The following is a 20,992-nucleotide window of genomic DNA, read 5'->3' on the forward strand; positions in this document are numbered from 1 at the left end:
ATTTATGGCATCAATACCCTATATCGGGAGATCGGGCGGTCGCTCTATAGGGCAGCTATATTCAAATATAGTCCGATCTGAACAGCACTTCACAGAAATGGGAAGGGGTCTACCAGAACTCATTGTGCTAAATTTCATCGAAATCGAAATCAACTTTAAGTCTGGAAATCGGTCTATCTAGCGGTTTTGTGAGATCAGAAGATCATGTTTATATACAAAGAATACGAAAACATTAAAAATTGGAAAATGTTTTTATATCTACAAAATTATAAAAACCCAGCTTTTGGGTATGCAAATGCAAATTTTGCCCATGAACATTCTACTAAGGAACAGGGTCAAACTTCTCACATATCAATGAGTGCATTCCGATTTAAGTATAAGCTCAATGATAAGGGGCCTCCTTTTTATAGCCGAATCCGATAGCAAGGGGGGCGGACCTTCCCCTTACCCCAAAAAAATACCAACCAAAAATAAAAGTGGACCAATTGGGACAATATGGGACTTAAACGAAATGTATTCAAGAGTAGAGTACGAATTTCATATTAAAAATTGGGTCCAAGTAATTAGGGGGCCGCCCCGACCCCAAAACCCGCCCCAAATAGGTTTGGACAATCCTGTCCTTAACATTTGATTTTATATTTTGTTTTTTGTTTTGAATACTTGAATTTAATTGTACCATTGAATTATAATTGAATTAAATTGTTAAATTGTACTTCCCAACTCTGATTGTAATAGAATGCTAAAAGGCATGTCAGTTTGTACTAAAGGAATGATATGGAATTAGAACATTCCTGACTACATGCCCTTTTTAGAAACTTACCATAAAACACTTGGTCATCAGCGTTCGATCGGTAAGGTTTGAAGATTCTAACTCCTCTTTTCATCTCTTTCCCTAGCGTAACATCTACCTAACCCACTAACCCTATTTAAATAAACTTACATATTATAACGTTTTACTGAAACCAAACTTGTGTTTTGCTTTTTACTCCTTTGCGGTGTTGCTGTGGGTATTCTATTTCTTTGCTTGTTATTCCCCAACTCTGAGGAATAACAAGCTGCTACATACAGTCCACTCATCTACGACCTTCGCTTTACATCATATATTTGGAATCCCCCCCCCCCCCAAAGCTAGTCATGGTCCTTCGAGCCGTTCACTGGAAACTGCAAGAAAAACTCACACACACAACAGAAGGTAAAACCAAACCAAAATCCCAAAGTTCCCATGTTAGTTGTGTGAAGCACCGGTAAGTGCAAAACCATTTTTTGTTCTCTTGAAGAAAAAACATTTGCAAACAACCGCGAAAAAAATCGTACAGAAAACAGGAAAATCGAACTAATTATCATAAAAAGTGCTCAAAATTTCAAAAATTCCATAAATTTGGAAAATCTGTGATAAAATGTGATAAAAGATAACAAAAAAAAAAAAAAAAAAAAAAAAGTCAGTTTGTAATGCAAAGTTGTTGTTTTCGTCGTTTCGACATTAAAAATTGTTAATTTTCGTTAGTTTGAAAGTTGAAAATGGTCAAATTAAAAGCCTAAAAAGCCAAAAAAAAATTGACATAATAACTGCCAAAAACCAATCAAAATTCGTTTGTTTGCAAATGTTCGTTTGTGTGCCAATAAAATTATACACTCAACAAAAAAATCTGCAGAAAATTCAAGAAAAAGTGCAAAGTGCAAAGTGCAAAATTTTTTCGGTTGAAAGGGTGTTTGAAAAATCCATAATTTTTGCTATAACGGTAAAAAAAAAACGGTGAAAATAACGGTCGAACACGTGCCCAAAAATCCGAAAGAATCGTCTTATATACATATAGATACAAATACATAAGGTGCACTTATGTACAGGAAAGGCAATAAAGAAGAAGAAACCCAGTCTGTAATCCAAATAGATAGAAGAAGAAAAGCCCATGTAAAAAAAAGAACCGTTTTTGTTTAAAAGAAATTCGAAAAAAAAAGGAGAAAATAAAATTTTTTTTTTCGTTGTGCATGGAGGCTAATATAATACAACAAAAAGGTATTTAAAAAAAAAAAAAAAAGAAAAAAATTTTTTTCCTCAAATTCATCTCATCATATTCATTTCATCCTCATCATAAATCATCCCCCATTTTCCTTTTGTCATCATTTGTTAAAATAAAAAAAAAAAAAAAAAATTATTTAAAATCGTAATTTACAAAAATTTTCCTGAATTATTGCACTATCATCATTAAAATTGCACTGCCCCTTAATCATCTTCAGTTTATTGCACTTTACTCATTTATCATATTGCACACAAACATTATCATTATTTTCCCATAAAATTATATTTCCACTAAAATATTAAAACAAATCAATACAACAACATACACTACAATTTAAAATCATTTCCCATAAACATATCGCTTAAATTTTGCAATTAACTAAGCTACCCATCAAATTGCATTGTATCAAAAAGCATTTTTTTTCGAGTGTACATGATCACCTAATAAGAAAAAGAAAATCAATTCCAACCAACATCAATTGTGATGAAAAAGGGCCAAAGCAATGTATGCCTATTTGAATATACAAACGAACGTACATACATAAAGTCATCGGTGTACAACGAAAGCCAATGTCTGGCCGCTAACAGCAACGAAAAAAAAAAAATAAAGCAGAGTTCTTGTATGTAAATATACACGTGTGTGTGTATACTTGAATGTTCATCGACGGCCACTGCCTGGCCCTAGAAGCAACGAAAAGAAAACAAAACGAAGTAGAAGCATATATGGTTATACACGCGTGTGTGTATACATAAATACTCATCGACACTCAGTCAAAGCTCGCAGCCTTATCCACTGGCAGAGACAAAGAACACACGGCAATAGCAATAAGCGAGGCTGGAAATACAGCCTATGAACATACGTATGATCACAGTACACTGGAAAAAATTGTTGGTAATTTTTTTTAAAGGAAAAGTACAACGTATAATATTGGAAAATTTTTATGTTGATTTGTTTTAACATCTCCATCACAAACATACAAAACCACATACATTTATTCATCGTTAACAACAAGTAAATATCGAAATTGAACAGACAAAGAGTTAGAATCAAATATATAAATCGTTATATCGTTCGAAATTTTAAATAACAACGTTGTGGCTACACAGAGGATCAACTATTGATGTTTGCATCTACAGTAAAACACACCTAGACATGATATGCAAATCATATGCCCATGAATAAGAAAGAAAAGCATTGATAATTTTCTCAAATGAATTGAAACCCCGTCTCTTGATACAAAATTATTTGGTTTGTTTTTAATATTGTGCTGGCTTTTCGCATCGCTTTTATTGATTTCAATATAATTTTTTCCGGAAAGTTAAAAAAAAATTAAAATTTTACAACAACTTTTCTTGAGAATAATGCTCGAACAGTGAAAGTTTATGCCGAACATTTAGACTTTGTCAACATAAAATATATTTTCATCGGTCTTAACAAAAAACAATTAAAATTGTCAACTGTTGCATAAAATCCCTAATCAATTAAAATTGATTTTTTTTGTCGGAATTAACATTTTCATAGTTTCGCCGAAATTATAGAAAAGCTATTATTTCTCAATAACTCCAACAGCTCTTATTAAATTTTAATGTAAAATAAAAAATTTTTGTGTTCGATAATATAATCATTAAACTCGACTCGTATTATTTTTCACGTGTACCGGTGTCCCTAACAAAACGAAAATATCCAAACCTACTTCATCAACATATGTACGTATATATGCAGGAGTCGCCCAACGAAAGGGAAAAAATAGTCAAAGCAAATTCGTCAACATAGGTACGTGTGTATATACATCCATTTGTACACGCAGTCATCGTAACAGCATATCATTCCCCCACTCGCATGAGCAGCGACGGTCGTAGGCAACAGCGGTGATCATTTGCGAATAGAGAAACAGCAAACTGCATAAGGTCAATGCCCTTTCATAGTCAAATATATTTACATGAAGAAAGAATTTAGAAATCATATGGTACAGCACCAGGCCAACATATTAAGACCAAAACAATTCATTTGAGAAAAATAAAAGTTAAGGGAAAAAAAGCCAACATATTGTCAACAGTGTATCTTTACAACGAGCCCAACGGAACCCCTCTTTTCACAAACAAGTGTTTTGATGATTAGAGATTGAAATATGTTTTAATATAAAGCGTTTTTTATTGGAAAATTGTGGAAATTAAAACACAATTCTTCCGTTCTACGACAATAAACAAAATTTATTCAACGAAAGCGAGCTGTTGGAATATTGTGAAGAAGCAACACAACGATTCCATTCTACGAAAAATAAATTTAAATATTTTAGCGTTATAAGGAAAATTGTGAAACGTAAGCACAATTGTTCCCATCATCAAACAAATAAATAAAATAAAACTATTATAAATGAAAATTACAACTTCATAAAATAACAAACACCATAAAACACATCTTTATTTTCATCATTTTAAAACTAACAACACACATTTCTGAACTAACACAAAACATTGGTCCGCATTTGATACAATTTGCTATCAAATGGAAATACATTTTTTTGGGAATCTCTAATTTATCTGCAGACAAGAATATTTCGACTTGGGACCCTTTGACGTTTTTCGATTCGATTTGGATATTCGCGTCGATTTCTTTTCCCGTCGATCTCTTGCTCTATTGGAAACTTCATTCCCAATCGGAAGTCACATGATTTTTCGAGGAAATTTCTCTTCGTTTGACTGGATTTCTACAAAAATTCGTACTCAATAAGAATTTTTTTTTTTTGTCGTTTATTGGGACTTTTTCAGAGAAATTCTTACTCGAACGAAATTCTGCTATTTCACTGCATTTTACTACGATAATTCTTACTCCAGCAGAATTTCACTACTTTTTATCGTACCTTTCCCAAGAATTCTTGCTCGATAGGAGTTTATAGCCCTTTATTGGATTTCCACGAGAGTTCTTGCAGCGGAGGGTTTGGCTGCCTTTTATGAATTTTTTATCTCAGGAATTCTCAGTGACTGGGATTTCGATTCTTCCACTTTTGATGGAGAGATTCTACGAAGGCCTAACGTTTTCAAATCTCGACAACTCTTGTGGTTTTGAAATTGTAAGGTACATATTTGGCAATTCGTTGCATTCCCGCTAGTCACTTACAATTTTCAGGATCAAACCTTTGCATAGAAGAAGGGATCTGTTCTTCCATTTGCTCCTGGTAATTCTGTACCTCACAGAATTTTCGCAATCCATTGCATCACCCCGATCGGCCCACATTCTTCGACTTTGCATTCTGCTTTGAGTGAGACTATTTTTACATTGATTGTTGGCATTTGTAAGTTGTATTTTTTTGGCAATTCGTTGCATTCCCGCTCTGCAGCTTACATTTCCTGATCGCTCTACATTTTGATTGCACTTACAATTAAAATAACAGTTTCTCATTCAACGGATCACATCACGCTTGGGGTTCAAAAGCCATACAGATTCGCGCGAAGATCTTTTTTTGGTGAACCTACGAGATATCGATTCTTCTTCTAGCTGACTCCATCCATATCATATTTGTCATTGTCGTACAGTTCTGTTCTTCCCTTTTTTCGAGATGAGTCTGACGACTAAAGGTGCTAAGACCGGCACAGGGGACACTGGATGTATGGATACCAATCCGACATCGGGGTCTACTGACCACAGTAATTCCACCGGAATTACAGGTGGTGCATCTATGGAGACTTCCCTCAACAACGATAAATTTTTGTTCGATTGTGATCACTTGATCTCATTTTGTACACAATTTGAACAAAGTGACATTTCTGACCAAACCGACTCGGTTTTGGAGGTGAAACTAGAGGACTTGGAGAGCCGTTGGCAAAGGCTACAGGCAACTTATGAAGGTGTTATGCTGTCTCCAAGGTCTTCGAACACCAGGGACTTCAGGGAAAATGCGAAGATAAATTTCAACGCCAGTTCTGAGGCGTATTACACAGCCAGATCTCAAATTCTGGATATTCTCAGAATAGCTAGCGGGAATACTAGACAGTCTACGAGACACAGTCTTATCCCCAGTTATATACCACAACAGCAATATATTCCTCAAAACACGTCTCTGGAAGTCTCAAACAGCTGCATTAAGGTACCGCCTTGTGACACTGAGATTTTCAAAGGAGGCTACGAGGAATGGCCGTCATTCCGTGATATGTTCACGGCAGTCTATGTTAACCACCCCAAGTTAACGAAAGCTCAGAAACTTTACCATTTGCGGAATAAAACCAGAGGTGCCGCTGGTGCAATCGTCAAAAGGTACACCTTATGTGACGAGAATTTCGACATAGCATGGAGTGCTCTGAAATCCCGCTACGAAAACAAGCGTGTGCTTGTTGACAATCAACTGAAGATGCTTTTTAATATTCCTACAGCAACAGTAGAGAATAGTGATTCCATTCAGAGAATCCAATCGGCAGTAAATGATTGTCTGTGTACTCTCAAGACACTTGACGTTGACGTCGAAAGTTGGGATCCGATTTTGATATATCTGGTATCGACGAAATTACCAGATGAAACTCTTTCTCTTTGGGAACAATCTTTGAAATCCCACCGAGATTTACCGACATGGAACCAACTTGACGAGTTCCTCATAAACAGATTCGAGGTTGTAGAACGCATCACCAGCATTAAGTCTACGAAACAACAGAATAACATCCCGTCTCAAAATTCTGCCAAGACTCAGTCACCAAATAACTCATCTGCCAAAATTCAAACGTATCACTCCCAAGAGAAACTAAATTCGTCATGTCCTGTTTGTGTTTCCAAACATTCAATTAGGACTTGCCCAGATTTTCGCAAATTTACAGCACAACAGCGTATAGACTTTGTCTACAAGAATAAAATTTGCAATAATTGTTTGGCTTCAAACCATCTAAAAGCAAGTTGTAAAAGCAAAAATACATGCATTATTTGTCACAAAGCACATCACAGTCTTCTCCATCTAAGGAAAACCACTGATAACAACAATAATGTCTCTCAACCACAAACTTCCGAGACGAAGTCAAGTGACGCAGAACCAAATTATCAGTCACAAGACGATATTCCTTCTACATCAAGACAAAATCGTCCTTCCGGTGTTCAAGCAAATTTTGCCTCAAACAACGATATGATTCTTCTAAGGACAGCTTTAGTCCAAATTGAACATCAGGGAGAATTATTCACTGTTAGAGCCCTAATAGACCCGGGTTCTCAACGAACATTTATCTCAAAACGAATTCAGAATTTATTACAAATTCCCACTACTAAAGCCCAATTCGAAATTTTCGGTATTGGAGAACAAACTCAGATCTCTGACAAAGAATGTCAATTAGTGGTGGTATCCGAAAAACACGATGTACGTTTCACTATTTCAGCAATTGTGCTGCCAAAATTAACCAGACGTTTACCGTCTTACTCATTCAAAATACCACATCCTTCAGATTTAGAAGATCTCGATCTGGCGGATCCCCATTTTAATAAATCAGCCCAAATTGATTTAGTTCTTGGCAATGATTCCGAACGTTTCATCAATATTGAAGGAATCAAGAAGAATATTTGTGGTGACACTTCAGCATACAATACTATATTCGGTTGGGTGCTCAGTGGCCCAATGCGAGCTGAAACTGTATTCTCTTTCTCTGTGAACGTTCTCAAACCAGAAGAACCCGCAATAAGCGATCTTCTCAGGAAGTTTTGGGAACAGGAAGAAATACCCTCGTCTCCTCTCGTCTCAGATTCTGATGCGTTCTGTGAAGAATTCTACAGGAAAACTACAACTCGAATATCGGACGGTCGTTATATGGTGAGGTTACCGTTCAAAGACGAATTCTCATACTCTTTGTATTTAGGATCGTCTAGATTCTTGGCTCTTGCTCAGTATAATCGTATGGAGCAAAATCTTTCGAAAGAACCCGAATTAGAATCTCAATACAACGCTGTTTTAGGCGAATATCTGACTCTTAATCACATGGAAGAAACGTCTTCTCGTGAGATATCCATGGAGGGTAAATTTAACTCTTTTTATTTACCCCATCACGCCGTTGTACGCCCTGAGCACAAGTCGACGAAAGTCCGAGTTGTTTTCAACGCTTCTCGAAGGACAAAGTCTGGCTACTCATTGAATGATGTACTTCACGTAGGACCCACATTGCAGTCTGATTTGACTTCTGTGCTTCTCAATTGGAGGAAGTACCGATACGTTTTCTGTGGAGACATCCAGAAAATGTACAGACAAATTCTTGTTCATCCCCACGACAGACCATACCAGCGGATATTGTTTAAACCCGAAGCGAATGGTCCGGTTAAGGACTATCAACTTAGGACCGTCACTTTTGGCGTAAATTGCGCTCCGTTTCTCGCTATACGTACACTGTTACAACTGGCGTCAGATTCAGAACACGATTATCCTCATGTCGCAGGTATTCTCAGACGAGAAACCTATGTCGACGATATATTGTCCGGAGGCTTCTCTGTGGACGAAGCGGTCCAAGCCCAGAAGGACCTGCTTGTGGTTTTGAAACAAGCAGGATTTCCCCTTAGGAAGTCTATTGCCAACGATAATCAGCTACTGGCTCATCTCTCACCTGAGGATCTTTACGATTCTGAATTTTTACGCTTCCAGGAGTCAAGTTCAGCTAAGACGCTGGGAATCAAATGGAACGCTTTAACTGACACTTTTGGTTATTCCGTCAAACCCGTTGAGTCAAGTCATGAAATGACGAAACGCAAAATTCTCTCTGCAATTGCCCAGCTATTTGATCCCGCTGGTTGGATCACACCTATTATTATTAGGGCCAAGATTCTTATGCAACAACTGTGGTTAGAAGGACTTGAATGGGACGACTTTCTCGGCAGGGATTCTCAGCTTGCGTGGGATGCAATTGTCTCCGATCTATATCACGTGGAGAGCCTTTCTATACCCAGATGGATTAGATTTGTCCCTGACGACGTCATAGAAATCCATGGATTTTCAGACGCTTCACAAGCTGCATACTGCGCTTGCGTTTATATGCGATGTCAGAACGAGAAGTCTGTGGTTTTCTCTAATCTTCTGGTCGCCAAAAGCAAGGTTGCGCCTCTTAAGCCTGTTTGTCTCCCACGGCTGGAGCTGAATGGTGCATACCTTCTTGCCAAGTTGGTCGATTATGTTTTATCTACATGCGACTACGAGATCAGCAGCATAACTCTATGGACGGACTCTTCGATAGTACTCGGCTGGCTTTCAAAGCCGCCTTGGTCTTGGGAGACATATGTTGCTAATCGAACCTCAAAGATTCACGATCTTGTCCCTAATGGTATTTGGCGTCACGTCCCGACGCATGATAATCCTGCCGATCTTGGCACGAGGGGATGTACACCTCAGTATTTGAATATGAACCCTCTATGGTTCAATGGCCCATGTTGGCTGACTCAACCAAGTTCGTCATGGCCAAGGAACAATCCCTTGGAGTCGCCGGAGTTGGGAAGGCGTTCGAAGGTACAGACATTTCACGAGACGAATGAAGAATCCGACATATTGCAGAGGTTTTCTTCTTATACTCGGTCTCTAAGGGTGGTCTCTTATATTTTTCGATTCTACGGCAACTGTCTTAGTAGATATCGCTCTACCGAGAAGAATACTTCTTTATATCTTTCGCATAAGGAAGTGAAATTTGCTAAGATTCGCCTAATTTCACTGTCTCAAAGGAAATTTTATCATGATGAATACGACCTGTTAGGCAAGTCCGAGGCAATAAGCGAGAGAAGTTCACTAAAGGTGTTGAATCCATTTCTGGATCGCGAAGGGGTCATGCGAGTTGATGGACGACTGGCTGATTCTTCTCTTCCATATAATGAGAGACATCCCGTGATCTTACCCGGAAATTCCCGATTATGCCACTTGTACCTACTCCATTTACATCATTTCCTGGCTCATGCCGATTGCACACTTATGTGCAGAATGGTCCAAACGGAGTTTTATATTTCTAGACTCAAGCCTAGGGTAAAGGGCGTCATACACAGATGCAGGACGTGCATCATTTTTAAGCATAGACCATGTGCTCAGATCATGGCTCCACTACCTCCTTCGAGATGCGCTCTGACTCCTCCTTTTCACATTACTGGAGTCGATTTTGCAGGGCCTTTCGAGCTTAAAAGCTCTACTTTACGCCGCTCCCCCATGGTAAAGGGATATGCTTCCGTTTTCGTCTGTTTCGCGACGAAAGCAATACACTTAGAGCCATGTTCCGAGCTCTCTTCTGCAGCATTTGAGGCTGCATTCACACGATTCGTCGGAAGGCGGGGGCTACCCCAGAGGGTAGTTTCCGATAATGGTAGAAATTTCGTCGGCGCCAGCCGAAAAATGCTAAGAGAATTCATGACTTTCGTGAAGACTTCAGCAGACGATATAGCCGAGAAGTACTCCAGTCATGGCTTCGAATGGCAGTTTATTCCTCCCTACGCACCGCATATGGGCGGATTGTGGGAATCCGCAGTGAAGAGCTTTAAGCACCATTTTAAGAGAATTACTGGGGCTCACCGATTCACTTTCGAGCAGTTTGCTACTCTTCTTGCCCGTATTGAGGGAATTCTCAACTCCAGACCCATATCAGCGATTTCTGCTGATCCGAGTGATTTGACGGCTTTGACACCCGGCCACTTTATTAAGGGGTCCCCTATCATGGCATTTCCTGAGCAGGATTCACAGAGGTTGTCCCTGGTCAACAGATGGACAAAACTCAAAGCCCTTCATCACCAATTCGCTATAAGGTGGAGGGAAGATTATCTTAAGGCACTCCATAAGAGATATAAGTGGAAGGGTTCGGATCGGAACTTGAAGATAGGCGATTTGGTCGTGGTCATGGATGACCTGCTACCTCCTAACGACTGGCGTTTAGGGAGAATAATCCGGACTCATCCAGGATCCGACGACAATACTCGAGTCGCGGATATACGGATATCGTCTGGTACAATAACTCGTCCCATAGTCAAACTTTGTTATTTACCTCTCTTGGACCAAGATCCATTAGACTCATCACTATCATAATCTTCCTCCCATTCATACTCGCCTTAAATAACACTAACATCACCGCTTAAATCCACATCTAACCCTCATCTAACCCCACATTTCACCTCATTTCATTGGCTTCTTCTAATCCGTAAAAACCTTACTTACCTTCTTCATTTCCAGAAAAAAAAATGGGCTCAAAGCAAATGAATCTCAACAAGATTTATGAGTGCGCCATCTGTTTGGAGAGGCACTCGCTCCGCTACTGCCGAATCTTCTGCGGCATGACGGTGGCAGATAGGAGGGTGACCGTCCGTAACCACAAATATTGTATGAACTGCCTGGCCCGGAGTCACGAGGTGGAGGACTGCCACTCAGCCGCCACCTGTCGAAAATGCGGCTACCAGCACCATACGATGCTGCACCCACAAATTCCGGTGCCTCCTACCGCCCTCACACCAGCATATGTAAGCCCCAAAGTTGCCAACCGCTACATGAAGAAAGCGACGACTGAAGCCACCCCCAGACGCAAGAAGTTGAGGACAAGAAGCCAACGACCAGAAATCAAGCCGTCTGAGCTGCTGCAGAAACAGCTGCTCGCTGAGGCGCTGAAATGTGTGGCAACAGTTATCTGCGAAGATGTTGCGTAGATGCAAGGCCGGCGGCATGGACAATCCTGTCCTTAACATTTGATTTTATATTTTGTTTTTTGTTTTGAATACTTGAATTTAATTGTACCATTGAATTATAATTGAATTAAATTGTTAAATTGTACTTCCCAACTCTGATTGTAATAGAATGCTAAAAGGCATGTCAGTTTGTACTAAAGGAATGATATGGAATTAGAACATTCCTGACTACATGCCCTTTTTAGAAACTTACCATAAAACACTTGGTCATCAGCGTTCGATCGGTAAGGTTTGAAGATTCTAACTCCTCTTTTCATCTCTTTCCCTAGCGTAACATCTACCTAACCCACTAACCCTATTTAAATAAACTTACATATTATAACGTTTTACTGAAACCAAACTTGTGTTTTGCTTTTTACTCCTTTGCGGTGTTGCTGTGGGTATTCTATTTCTTTGCTTGTTATTCCCCAACTCTGAGGAATAACAAGCTGCTACATACAGTCCACTCATCTACGACCTTCGCTTTACATCATATATTTGGAATCCCCCCCCCCCCAAAGCTAGTCAAGGTTTATTGGACGATAATGACAATATGGGACTCGAATGAAAGGTATTCGGCAGTAGGTTACGAATATGGTCCAAAAGAAGCATTAGGCTATATAATTTTTTGATATCGCAAGGGGGGCGGAACCTCCTCTTTACCCCAAAATACCACCCAAAAATAAAAGTAAACCGATTGGGACAATATGGGACTTAAACGAAAGGTATTCAAGAGTAGAGTACGAATTCCATATTAAAAAGTGGGTCCAAGTAATTAGGGGGCCGCCCGATCCCAAAACCCCCCAAAATAGGTTTATTGGACGATAATGACAATATGGGACTCGAATGAAAGGTGTTCGGCAATAGGTTACGAATATGGTCCAAAAGAAGCATTAGGCTATATAATTTTTTGATATCGCAAGGGGGCCGTACCCTCCTCCTTACCCCAAAATACCAACCAAAAAGAGAAGTGGACCGATTGGGACAACATGGGACTTAAACGAAATGTATTCAAGAGTAGAGTACGAATTTCATATTAAAAATTGGGTCCAAGTAATTAGGGGGCCGCCCTGACCCCAAAACCCGCCCCAAATAGGTTTATTGGACGATAATGACAATATGGGACTCGAATGAAAGGTATTCGGCAGTAGGTTACGAATATGGTCCGAAAGGTTCATTAGGCTATATAATTTTTTGATATCGCAAGGGGGGCGGACCTTCCCCTTACCCCACAAAAGTATCACCCAAAAATAAAAGTGGACCGATTGGGACAATATGGGACTTAAACGAAATGTATTCAAGAGTAGAGTACGAATTTCATATTAAAAATTGGGTCCAAGTAATTAGGGGGCCGCCCCGACCCCAAAACCCGCCCCAAATAGGTTTATTGGACGATAATGACAATATGGGACTCGAATGAAAGGTATTCGGGAGAAGGTTACGAATATGGTCGAAAGGAGCATTAGGCTATATATATAATATTTTGTTATCGCAAGGGGCGGACCTTCCCCTTACCCCACAAAAATACCAACCAAAAATAAAAGTAAACCAATTGGGACAATATGGGACTTAATCGAAAGGTATTCAAGAGTTGAGTACGAATTCCATATGGAAAATTGGGTCCAAGTAATTAGGGGGCCGCCCGACCCCAAAAACCCTCAAAATAGGTTTATTGGACTATAATGACAATATGGGACTCGAATGAAAGGTATTCGGCAGTAGGTTACGAATATGGTCCGAAAGGAGCATTAGGCTATATAATTTTTTGATATCACAAGGGGGGCGGACCTTCCCCTTTACCCACAAAAATACCAACCAAAAATAAAACTGGACCGATTGGGACAATATGGGACTTAAATGAAAGGTATTCAAGAGTAGAGTACGAATTCCATATTAAAAATTGGGTCCAAGTAATTAGGGGGCCGGCCCGACCCCAAAAACCCCCAAAATAGGTTTATTGGACGATAATGACAATATGGGACTCGAATGAAAGGTATTCGGAAGAAGGTTACGAATATGGTCCGAAAGGAACATTAGGCTATATAATTTTTTGATTGGGACAATATGGGACTTAAATGAAAGGTATTCAAGAGTTGAGTACGAATTCCATATTAAAAATTGGGTCAAAAGATTGGGGGTGAAATTGGAACACATTTGGAACTGATATTAGACTGAAATTTCCAAATTTAGAGTACTCCTCTCCAACATAGCATTATCGAGCGCAGCAGAGCGGGTCGGGCTCAGCTAGTTTTTATATATAAGAAGATGTTATCATTGTTTGATTTTTTTTTTTTTATTAAAAATTCGAGTTTCATAAAAAAATTGTGTTAAAGCTTGATTTAAACCCTCATAAACCCTCGAGGATTTAAAAAAAAGATTTCAAATTTTTTGTAAAGGTTCCATTTAATATCAGATTCAAAATCCCTTATTCCTTCCACCCTAGATGACAAGTTTTCTTTCGTTTCTCTTTTGTTTTTTGCCATATGTGTGTTATACGCATATTTTCCTTGAATTTAAGTACCATATTGTTCCTATTCGAGAAAATTTGTGAGAGAGAGGCTAGAGGAGTTTGGGGTCCTAGACCCGAGCCTCAATAACTCACTTGGTATTCCATTTCCGGGGATCGTTTTAAAGGATTATACAAATTATTAGAACATTTTTGGAATTTTTTCTGGTAAACTGTCTATTAGCCTTTAAAATTTGAATCTTCAATGTTTTAAAGATTTACATTGGTATTCGCAAAACATAATGTATATACGAAATAGGTTTAATTGACAAGTTTCTTTTAAAGAACTGTCGAGTAAACCAATTTTAAGGCTTCAAAAAAAATTCTTGAAAAATGTTTTTCCTGAATTACAATTGAAAATAAAACAAAAATTTTAACATCAGAAATGTTTAAGAAAATTATGTTTTCAAATAGTTTAGAAAATAATGATAATAAACTGCCTTACTATTAACACCACACTTAAAATTAAACACATCACACACTTGTAGTAAAATTAAGTAACAAAAAAAAACCAAATGTTAGTTAAAAAGTTAGTAAGGGGTATTCTAAATAAAATAAAAATAAGTCAATAAGGAAATGAAACATATTTTAAGTAAAATTGGCCCATTTCCTTAGATGAATAGAGTTATGTATAGGTAATAATAATAGTAAATTAGAGCCATAAATGTATTTAACAGCATATAGGAATTGTAAGGAAATAACAACTAATTACTGTAAAATTTAAGAGAAAATTGCACATTTTAGCTGCACATATTCACAGAAATCCAATAAAAAAAAAACAGAAAAAAAGATGTGTAAAATTTACCACAAAAGTTATGCTCGAAATCCATTTGTGAATAAGCCGTACGAATATTTTGTTGTTGCATAATTATTAGAAAATAAACAATAAATGCTCATTTTATGATGTTTTAAAAATGTGATTTTCATTTCGAAGCCAAGACTTTGAACGCCAATAATGATGTGCTGGTTAAAAGGTAAGCTACACCAAACATAACTTTCATTCGTTGGGCAAGAGAAATGACATAACTCCATAGAGTGTCTCATCATTACTTTGTTAAGGCAATAATTGAGATTAAGTTTTAAAATGGTTGTAATATCTAAATGACTTGGTTAGATATGCCAACCACAAATTCCTTACTGACATAACATGCATACATACGATATGTAGGTGGATGTTAAAAAAAATTATTTTTATACCCTCCACCATAGGATGGGGGTATACTAATTTCGTCATTCTGTTTGTAACTCCTCGAAATATTCGTCTCAGACCCCATAAAGTATTTACATTCTTTTTCGTCATGATATTTTAAGTCGATCTAGCCATGTCCGTCCGTCTGTCGAAAGCACGCTAACTTTCGTAGGAGTAAAGCTAGCCGCTTGAAATTTTGCACAAATACTTCTTATTAGTGTAGGTCGGTTGGGATTCTAAATGGGCTATATGGGTCCACGTTTTGATACAGCTGCCATATAAACCGATCTTGGATCTTGAATTCTTGAGCAACTAGAGGGCACAATTCTTATACGATATGGCTGAAAATTTGCATGAGGTATTCTATTATGACTTCCAACAACTATGTTGAGTATGGTTGAAATCGATTCATAACCTGGTATATCTGTCAAATAAACCTACTAGCTGGACAGGGTCCGCTCCGCAGCGCCTTCTTTTACTTTCTTATTTTATCTGAGCTCTATACGATAAGGAAATAAGTCCTGTTTGGGGGTGCTGGTACGGCCTTTCAGATATTTCGCGCCAATGTGGATATTATATTGGTGCTCTTCTCCCAATTACCCTTCTTGGAGCCGTATTGCTATGGTCGGTAAATATGTCCGGTATGGGTGTGTTTTTGACAGTGGAATTTTCGGACAGGCGGATCCCCATATATCAGATTCGTGATCTGGTCTCAAATACCTTTCATTTCAGTCCCATATTGTCATTATTGGTTTATATTCCATTTGGCTGGTGGTTTTCGAGATGGGGCGGCCCCCTAGATATCCCACTCATCTTCGAGATCTGGCGTTTTTGGAAATAGGGTAAGGGGAGGGTCCGCCCATTAAAGTTTGGATGTTAGATCTACTTCATTCTCTTGGATTTGGTGGTGGATTGGAGTAGCCAAACTCTTTGCCCCAAAAGTGGATATCTGATTCATACTCCATTCCTGAAAATCACATTGGAGCTACATATTGCTATAGTCGGTATATATGTGTGGTTTAGGGAGAATTTATGAGGTGAGGCGTCCCTGAAACACTTGGCCTTGAAACAGATACAGATTTGCGCCCCATTTTGCCACAATCCACAAATATGTCCAGTTTGAGGGGTATGCAGGGTGGGGCGGCCACCCACGTGCTTACAAACAAACAACAAATTTTGCCCATGAACACTCCACTAAGGAAAAGTGGCAAACTTATCACATATCCCTGAGTGCAGTCGGATTCAAGTTTTAAGATCTATGATGAGGGTCCTCCTTTTTATAGCCGAGTTCAAACGGCGTTCCGCAATGCGACACCTCTTTGGAGAAAAGTTTTACATGGCACAGTATTTCAACAAATGTTGCCAGCATTAGCCCCTACTTCGCTCTGAAAAAATATCAGCGTCGTGCTCTACTCTCAAATTTCTTTAATTTGAATCCCAATTGCCATTGGTTTAGGGGGAGTTTATAGGTTGGCACGAAATCCACACTGCCTAAACCATCGGATATTATATCAAGGATAACACAGTGTGCATCAGATGGTAACGCCGTTAGTGTAGATGTGATGCACAAACCAGCCCTCCTTTGGAACCGGTTAAGTATTGAGCAGTAGGTGGATTTTTGAAGCGCCGTCCACCAGACCACAACACCATATAGCATAATAGGTCTGACATCTGCAGTATATACCCAGAGCATGACACGCGGTCTAAACCCCCAACTTTTACCAATGGCTCTCTTGCAGGTGTATAGGGTAAGAGTGCCCTTGATTGCCCTTTCCAAAATGTTGGATTTGAAGATTAATTTGCTGGCTAGCAAAACACCCAGGTATTTTGCGCTTTCTGTAAATGAAACATTCTTCTTACCCAAATAGACTGGTTCCACTGTAGGCAACTTGTATCACCTGCTGAAAAGAACTACTTCTGTCTTGCACGAATTCATACCTAGACCACTTTCGGTAGCCCAATTTGCTGTTGCACGTAGAGCTTCCTGAAGTATATCTCTTAGAGTGCTGGAAAACTTTCCCCCAACTGCAATTGCCACGTCATCAGCATACGCGACCACTTTTACGCCTTTTTCTTAATATATTTGGAATGGCTATATTCCAAAGTAGAGGAGACAATACACCTCCTTAAGGTGTTCCTCTACTGACCAATCTTTTGAGATCCACAGATCCCAAGCCTGCCGCAATGCATCCTTTAGCAAGTAAGTTATTAATAAACTTTCTTAGGGTAGAGTTGATGCCTAGAAACTCCAACTCCTTCATGATTGACGTCGGTTTTACATTATTGAAAGCACCTTCAATATCAAAAAATGCTACCATTGTATATTCACTGACAGCAAGAGAACCTTCTATGTAGCCGACTAGGCCGTGAAGGGCTGTTTCAGCGGATTTGCCTTTACTCTTTGCATGCTGCTGCCGTGACGGGCGATCTCCAGGGATCTTTGCCCTAAGATATGTTTCGATCAACCTCTCAAGAGTCTTCAGCATAAAGGATGACAGACTAGTAGGTCGAAAATCTTTCGCCTTCGTATGGTAGGGTTTTCCTGCTTGCGTTAGTCGAGCATAAATGCCCACGAGAATGGGTGTTGGGAAGAAATGGTCAATATAGCCATATGAACTTACCCTGGTATGGGTATACAAGAATTCCATAAACTCCTTATTTCTCGCGTAAATGCAGCATATAATTGGGCCATTCCTGTATTGCCCCCAAAGTGTGCATGTACTGTAGCCAAAAGACAGGATAAGCGGTGTATCAGGGAATCCTTTTCGGCAGATTTAATGCGATGAGGATCAATCTAAACAAAAAAAAAAAAGAGAAAAAGAAACCTTGACAAACCAACCACACCATTTACATTTCTCTTTAATTTTATTTGTTTACCTTATCCTCGCTGGAAGTCTCATAGAAAAACAAAGCCATTTCGGGATGTAGTTCCGGAAACAGATAACACAACATCGATTTCAATTCGAATTCTGTTATGGGGCCCGGCAATTTGTTTTGCGAGGTTTCCGCATATTGCTTGCTGCGTTTGCCCAGCAGATTTTCACTCGGCTGCAATAGAGACCCGCTGAAATTGGCTCCCACATATGATTCAAGTGTATTTCTGGCGGTGATCAGCAGAAAATAGTCTTTAAGACAGGATGTCAAATACGAGTTGGCATCTGCCGTCTGATGCAGCTCACCGCAAGGAGCTTTTGATGGTACAAATTGTGTCTGCAGCGCAGAATCGATAAACATATTGTCCGCTAGCTCAGGCCAGGAGAAGACAAGAAATATGTTGGAATATGCCAAAGGGGTATAGCCATGTGGCAGAGCCACAAACTGTGAGATACTTATGACAGAACGTTCTTCATCCACCAAAGGTGTCATGCCAAAGGGAACATACATGGGTACTCGCAATTTGATGGTATCCAAAGTATAGGTATTGCGCACCGACACCACAGCCGTATGTTGATCGTAATGCCTTGGCAGTTTCTCCTTAAACATCTTCACCAGCCCTGAGAGATACAAATACTCTGATGGCGCTTGATCCAAAGCCACCAAATTGAAATTTGTTCGCATGTAGGAGGACATGCCAACGCCCAAAAAGAAATTCCACTTGGGATCATGAATTCGTAAGAAAATGGGTACAGCCGAACACACTTCAGCAGCCACCACGGAGATGGAGCTTAGAAAGAAGCTAAATTTAGAGGTGCTTGTCAGGTAGTGACTTTGCAGTTTTGTGGGATGTATTACCACAAAGCGACGCAAGCCATACATGCGCGACAAGTAATGGGCTTCATGGGGTTTTTCATCCAAGAAAGAAAGACGTCCAAAGGTATTGGCCATAGACATTAAGTCTTCATGGAACGCTGGTGTAGGATTCTCATTGGCATTGGGCAGCTTTGAGTTGTTTTGCTCTAGTAAGGCTTTGTAGTATTTAATGGTCATCTGTTTACCCATCGCCTCCAGCTGTTCTTCCTCAATTTGCCATTTGCTTTTGTCCACATCAAATTCATCGCCCCAATCAGCAGTTTGGGAGAGCTCCCATTTTTGAAATAAATCACACAATTGGGCATTGAAAACTTCCCAATCGGATTCAGCACTAAAATCTTCTCGGTAAAACCCGTTGTCATCAATTTCCTCGGCCATTGTCTTGTCTGATGAACAGGATGCGATTTTGGGTTTCACTGAAATCTAAACACAACAGCTGATTTTATTTTGTAAATAATGCAACGGGGCTGCCAAGTATTGTGAAATTTCCATTGTGGGAATCAAGACATATTAACACAGGTAGTATACAATGCAAAGATTTTGGGAATTATATAAGATGACCAAATTGCTTGGTATTCTTCCCACAGTTTAGGATCAAACATGTGTGTAATTTAATTTTATGTTGTATTGGTCTATCAAAAAATAAATTTTCATTTGAATTGCAAGAAAAAATTCTCCAATGTCTAACATGTCAACCTGTAACGCAAAGAAAATCTCATTTGAGCTGCGTACCTACCATTTCTTGTGGTAATGAAAATTTCGCCAGAGGTGCATACTGTCCTTAAATGGCAATCGATAGACGCCAATCATCGAACAAATGAAATGATTTTATTTTTTAAGCCATGTCTGATTGTTATGTGTACATGTGACGCATACACCTTTATTTTTTCCAATACCCAATGCGGATTTAATAAGGTGGTCTCACACGAGCTACTGTTAACAGGCGGCCAGGTTTAACAGTATTAAGATGTCAGATTTTTTTCGCATTCTCTTTTTTGTCATCTTCTGTCTCGCATGTTCTCTGCTCATGTACCCACACGTATACACACGCTTGATCAGCTTGATGACAAGATGGCGGACTGCACCATATGAATTGTGTTTGTTGTATGAAATGAAACCACCTTTAATTGTTTCTCCCAGGCCAATACTATTACAATGACCACGTATCAAGATGTGCCATGTAAAGCCCCCATTAAGAAATTCAATGACCCTGTTACCGAAAATTCCGCTTGCGAGTACGCAGCTCCAATAAATTTGTCTTTGAGTAACAGGGTGACATAATTGTCATTGGATATTTATTTCTTGCCACTACAAATGAATATTTATGTTTTGATAACTCCATGAAAAATTAAATAAAATTATTTGCAAATAAAAACAATTAATTTCAACTCGTAAGTATTTCATAAACATTATTAGAAATCGGGCAAAAAATTTGTCGATGTTTGTTTCCATCTTGTAGTTTACAGAACCATTTTTCAGTGGAAACTTAAATGTCTTGACTGCAACCGCAAATTTCACTAGAGGTGCGTATGTGCAAACTGAACTTAAAGCTCTCTTTTTGGCATCATTTCTGAGGTTGTTTATTCTAGGGAATGAATGAAAAAGAACAAAACTAAAACAAGGTCTTATTGGAGCTGCTGGCCCATGAATGTCCTTATTAACCCTGTCCTCGAAAAAGATTGGATTTGTCCTAGCAGTTCCCAGTTCTTCCTCGGTTCCGAAGTACTTCCGCACCAAGTCTTCTTTTATGACGGGTACTATGTTAGCTTTTCGCTAATTAATTTCGCAAATTATTTTTGTTTTAGATAAATGCTGATTCTACATTCGATTTTGGCGATATTTTTCGCCTATTACTTTTTTTAGATAATAATATTTTAAAGCAAAAAAATGCTGATATCATTT

General features: G+C 38.9%; 1 protein-coding gene and 1 long non-coding RNA gene across 2 annotated transcripts in view; one reads left to right on the forward strand and one right to left on the reverse strand.

Annotated features, from left to right (window-relative positions):
* Positions 1–19,523, reverse strand: part of LOC106081117 (rab3 GTPase-activating protein catalytic subunit) — a 108,381-nt gene extending 88,858 nt beyond the window's left edge. The window contains exons 1-2 of the mRNA XM_013242861.2: positions 18,218–19,523; positions 17,962–18,134 (exon numbers count right to left, since the gene is read on the reverse strand). Of these exons, the coding sequence (XP_013098315.2) occupies positions 17,962–18,134; positions 18,218–19,468 (1,424 nt within the window). The 5' untranslated portion in view covers positions 19,469–19,523. The remainder of the gene's footprint in view (positions 1–17,961; positions 18,135–18,217) is intronic.
* Positions 612–11,465, forward strand: LOC131995522 (uncharacterized). Its single transcript, XR_009397480.1, has 3 exons — positions 612–1,244; positions 1,653–2,014; positions 11,161–11,465. It is a non-coding gene; the product is annotated as an uncharacterized LOC131995522 (long non-coding RNA).
* Positions 19,524–20,992: the final 1,469 nt, after the last annotated feature.

Source organism: Stomoxys calcitrans, chromosome 3, assembly GCF_963082655.1.
Source record: "Stomoxys calcitrans chromosome 3, idStoCalc2.1, whole genome shotgun sequence".
In the NCBI taxonomy this organism is placed as follows: domain Eukaryota; kingdom Metazoa; phylum Arthropoda; class Insecta; order Diptera; family Muscidae; genus Stomoxys; species Stomoxys calcitrans.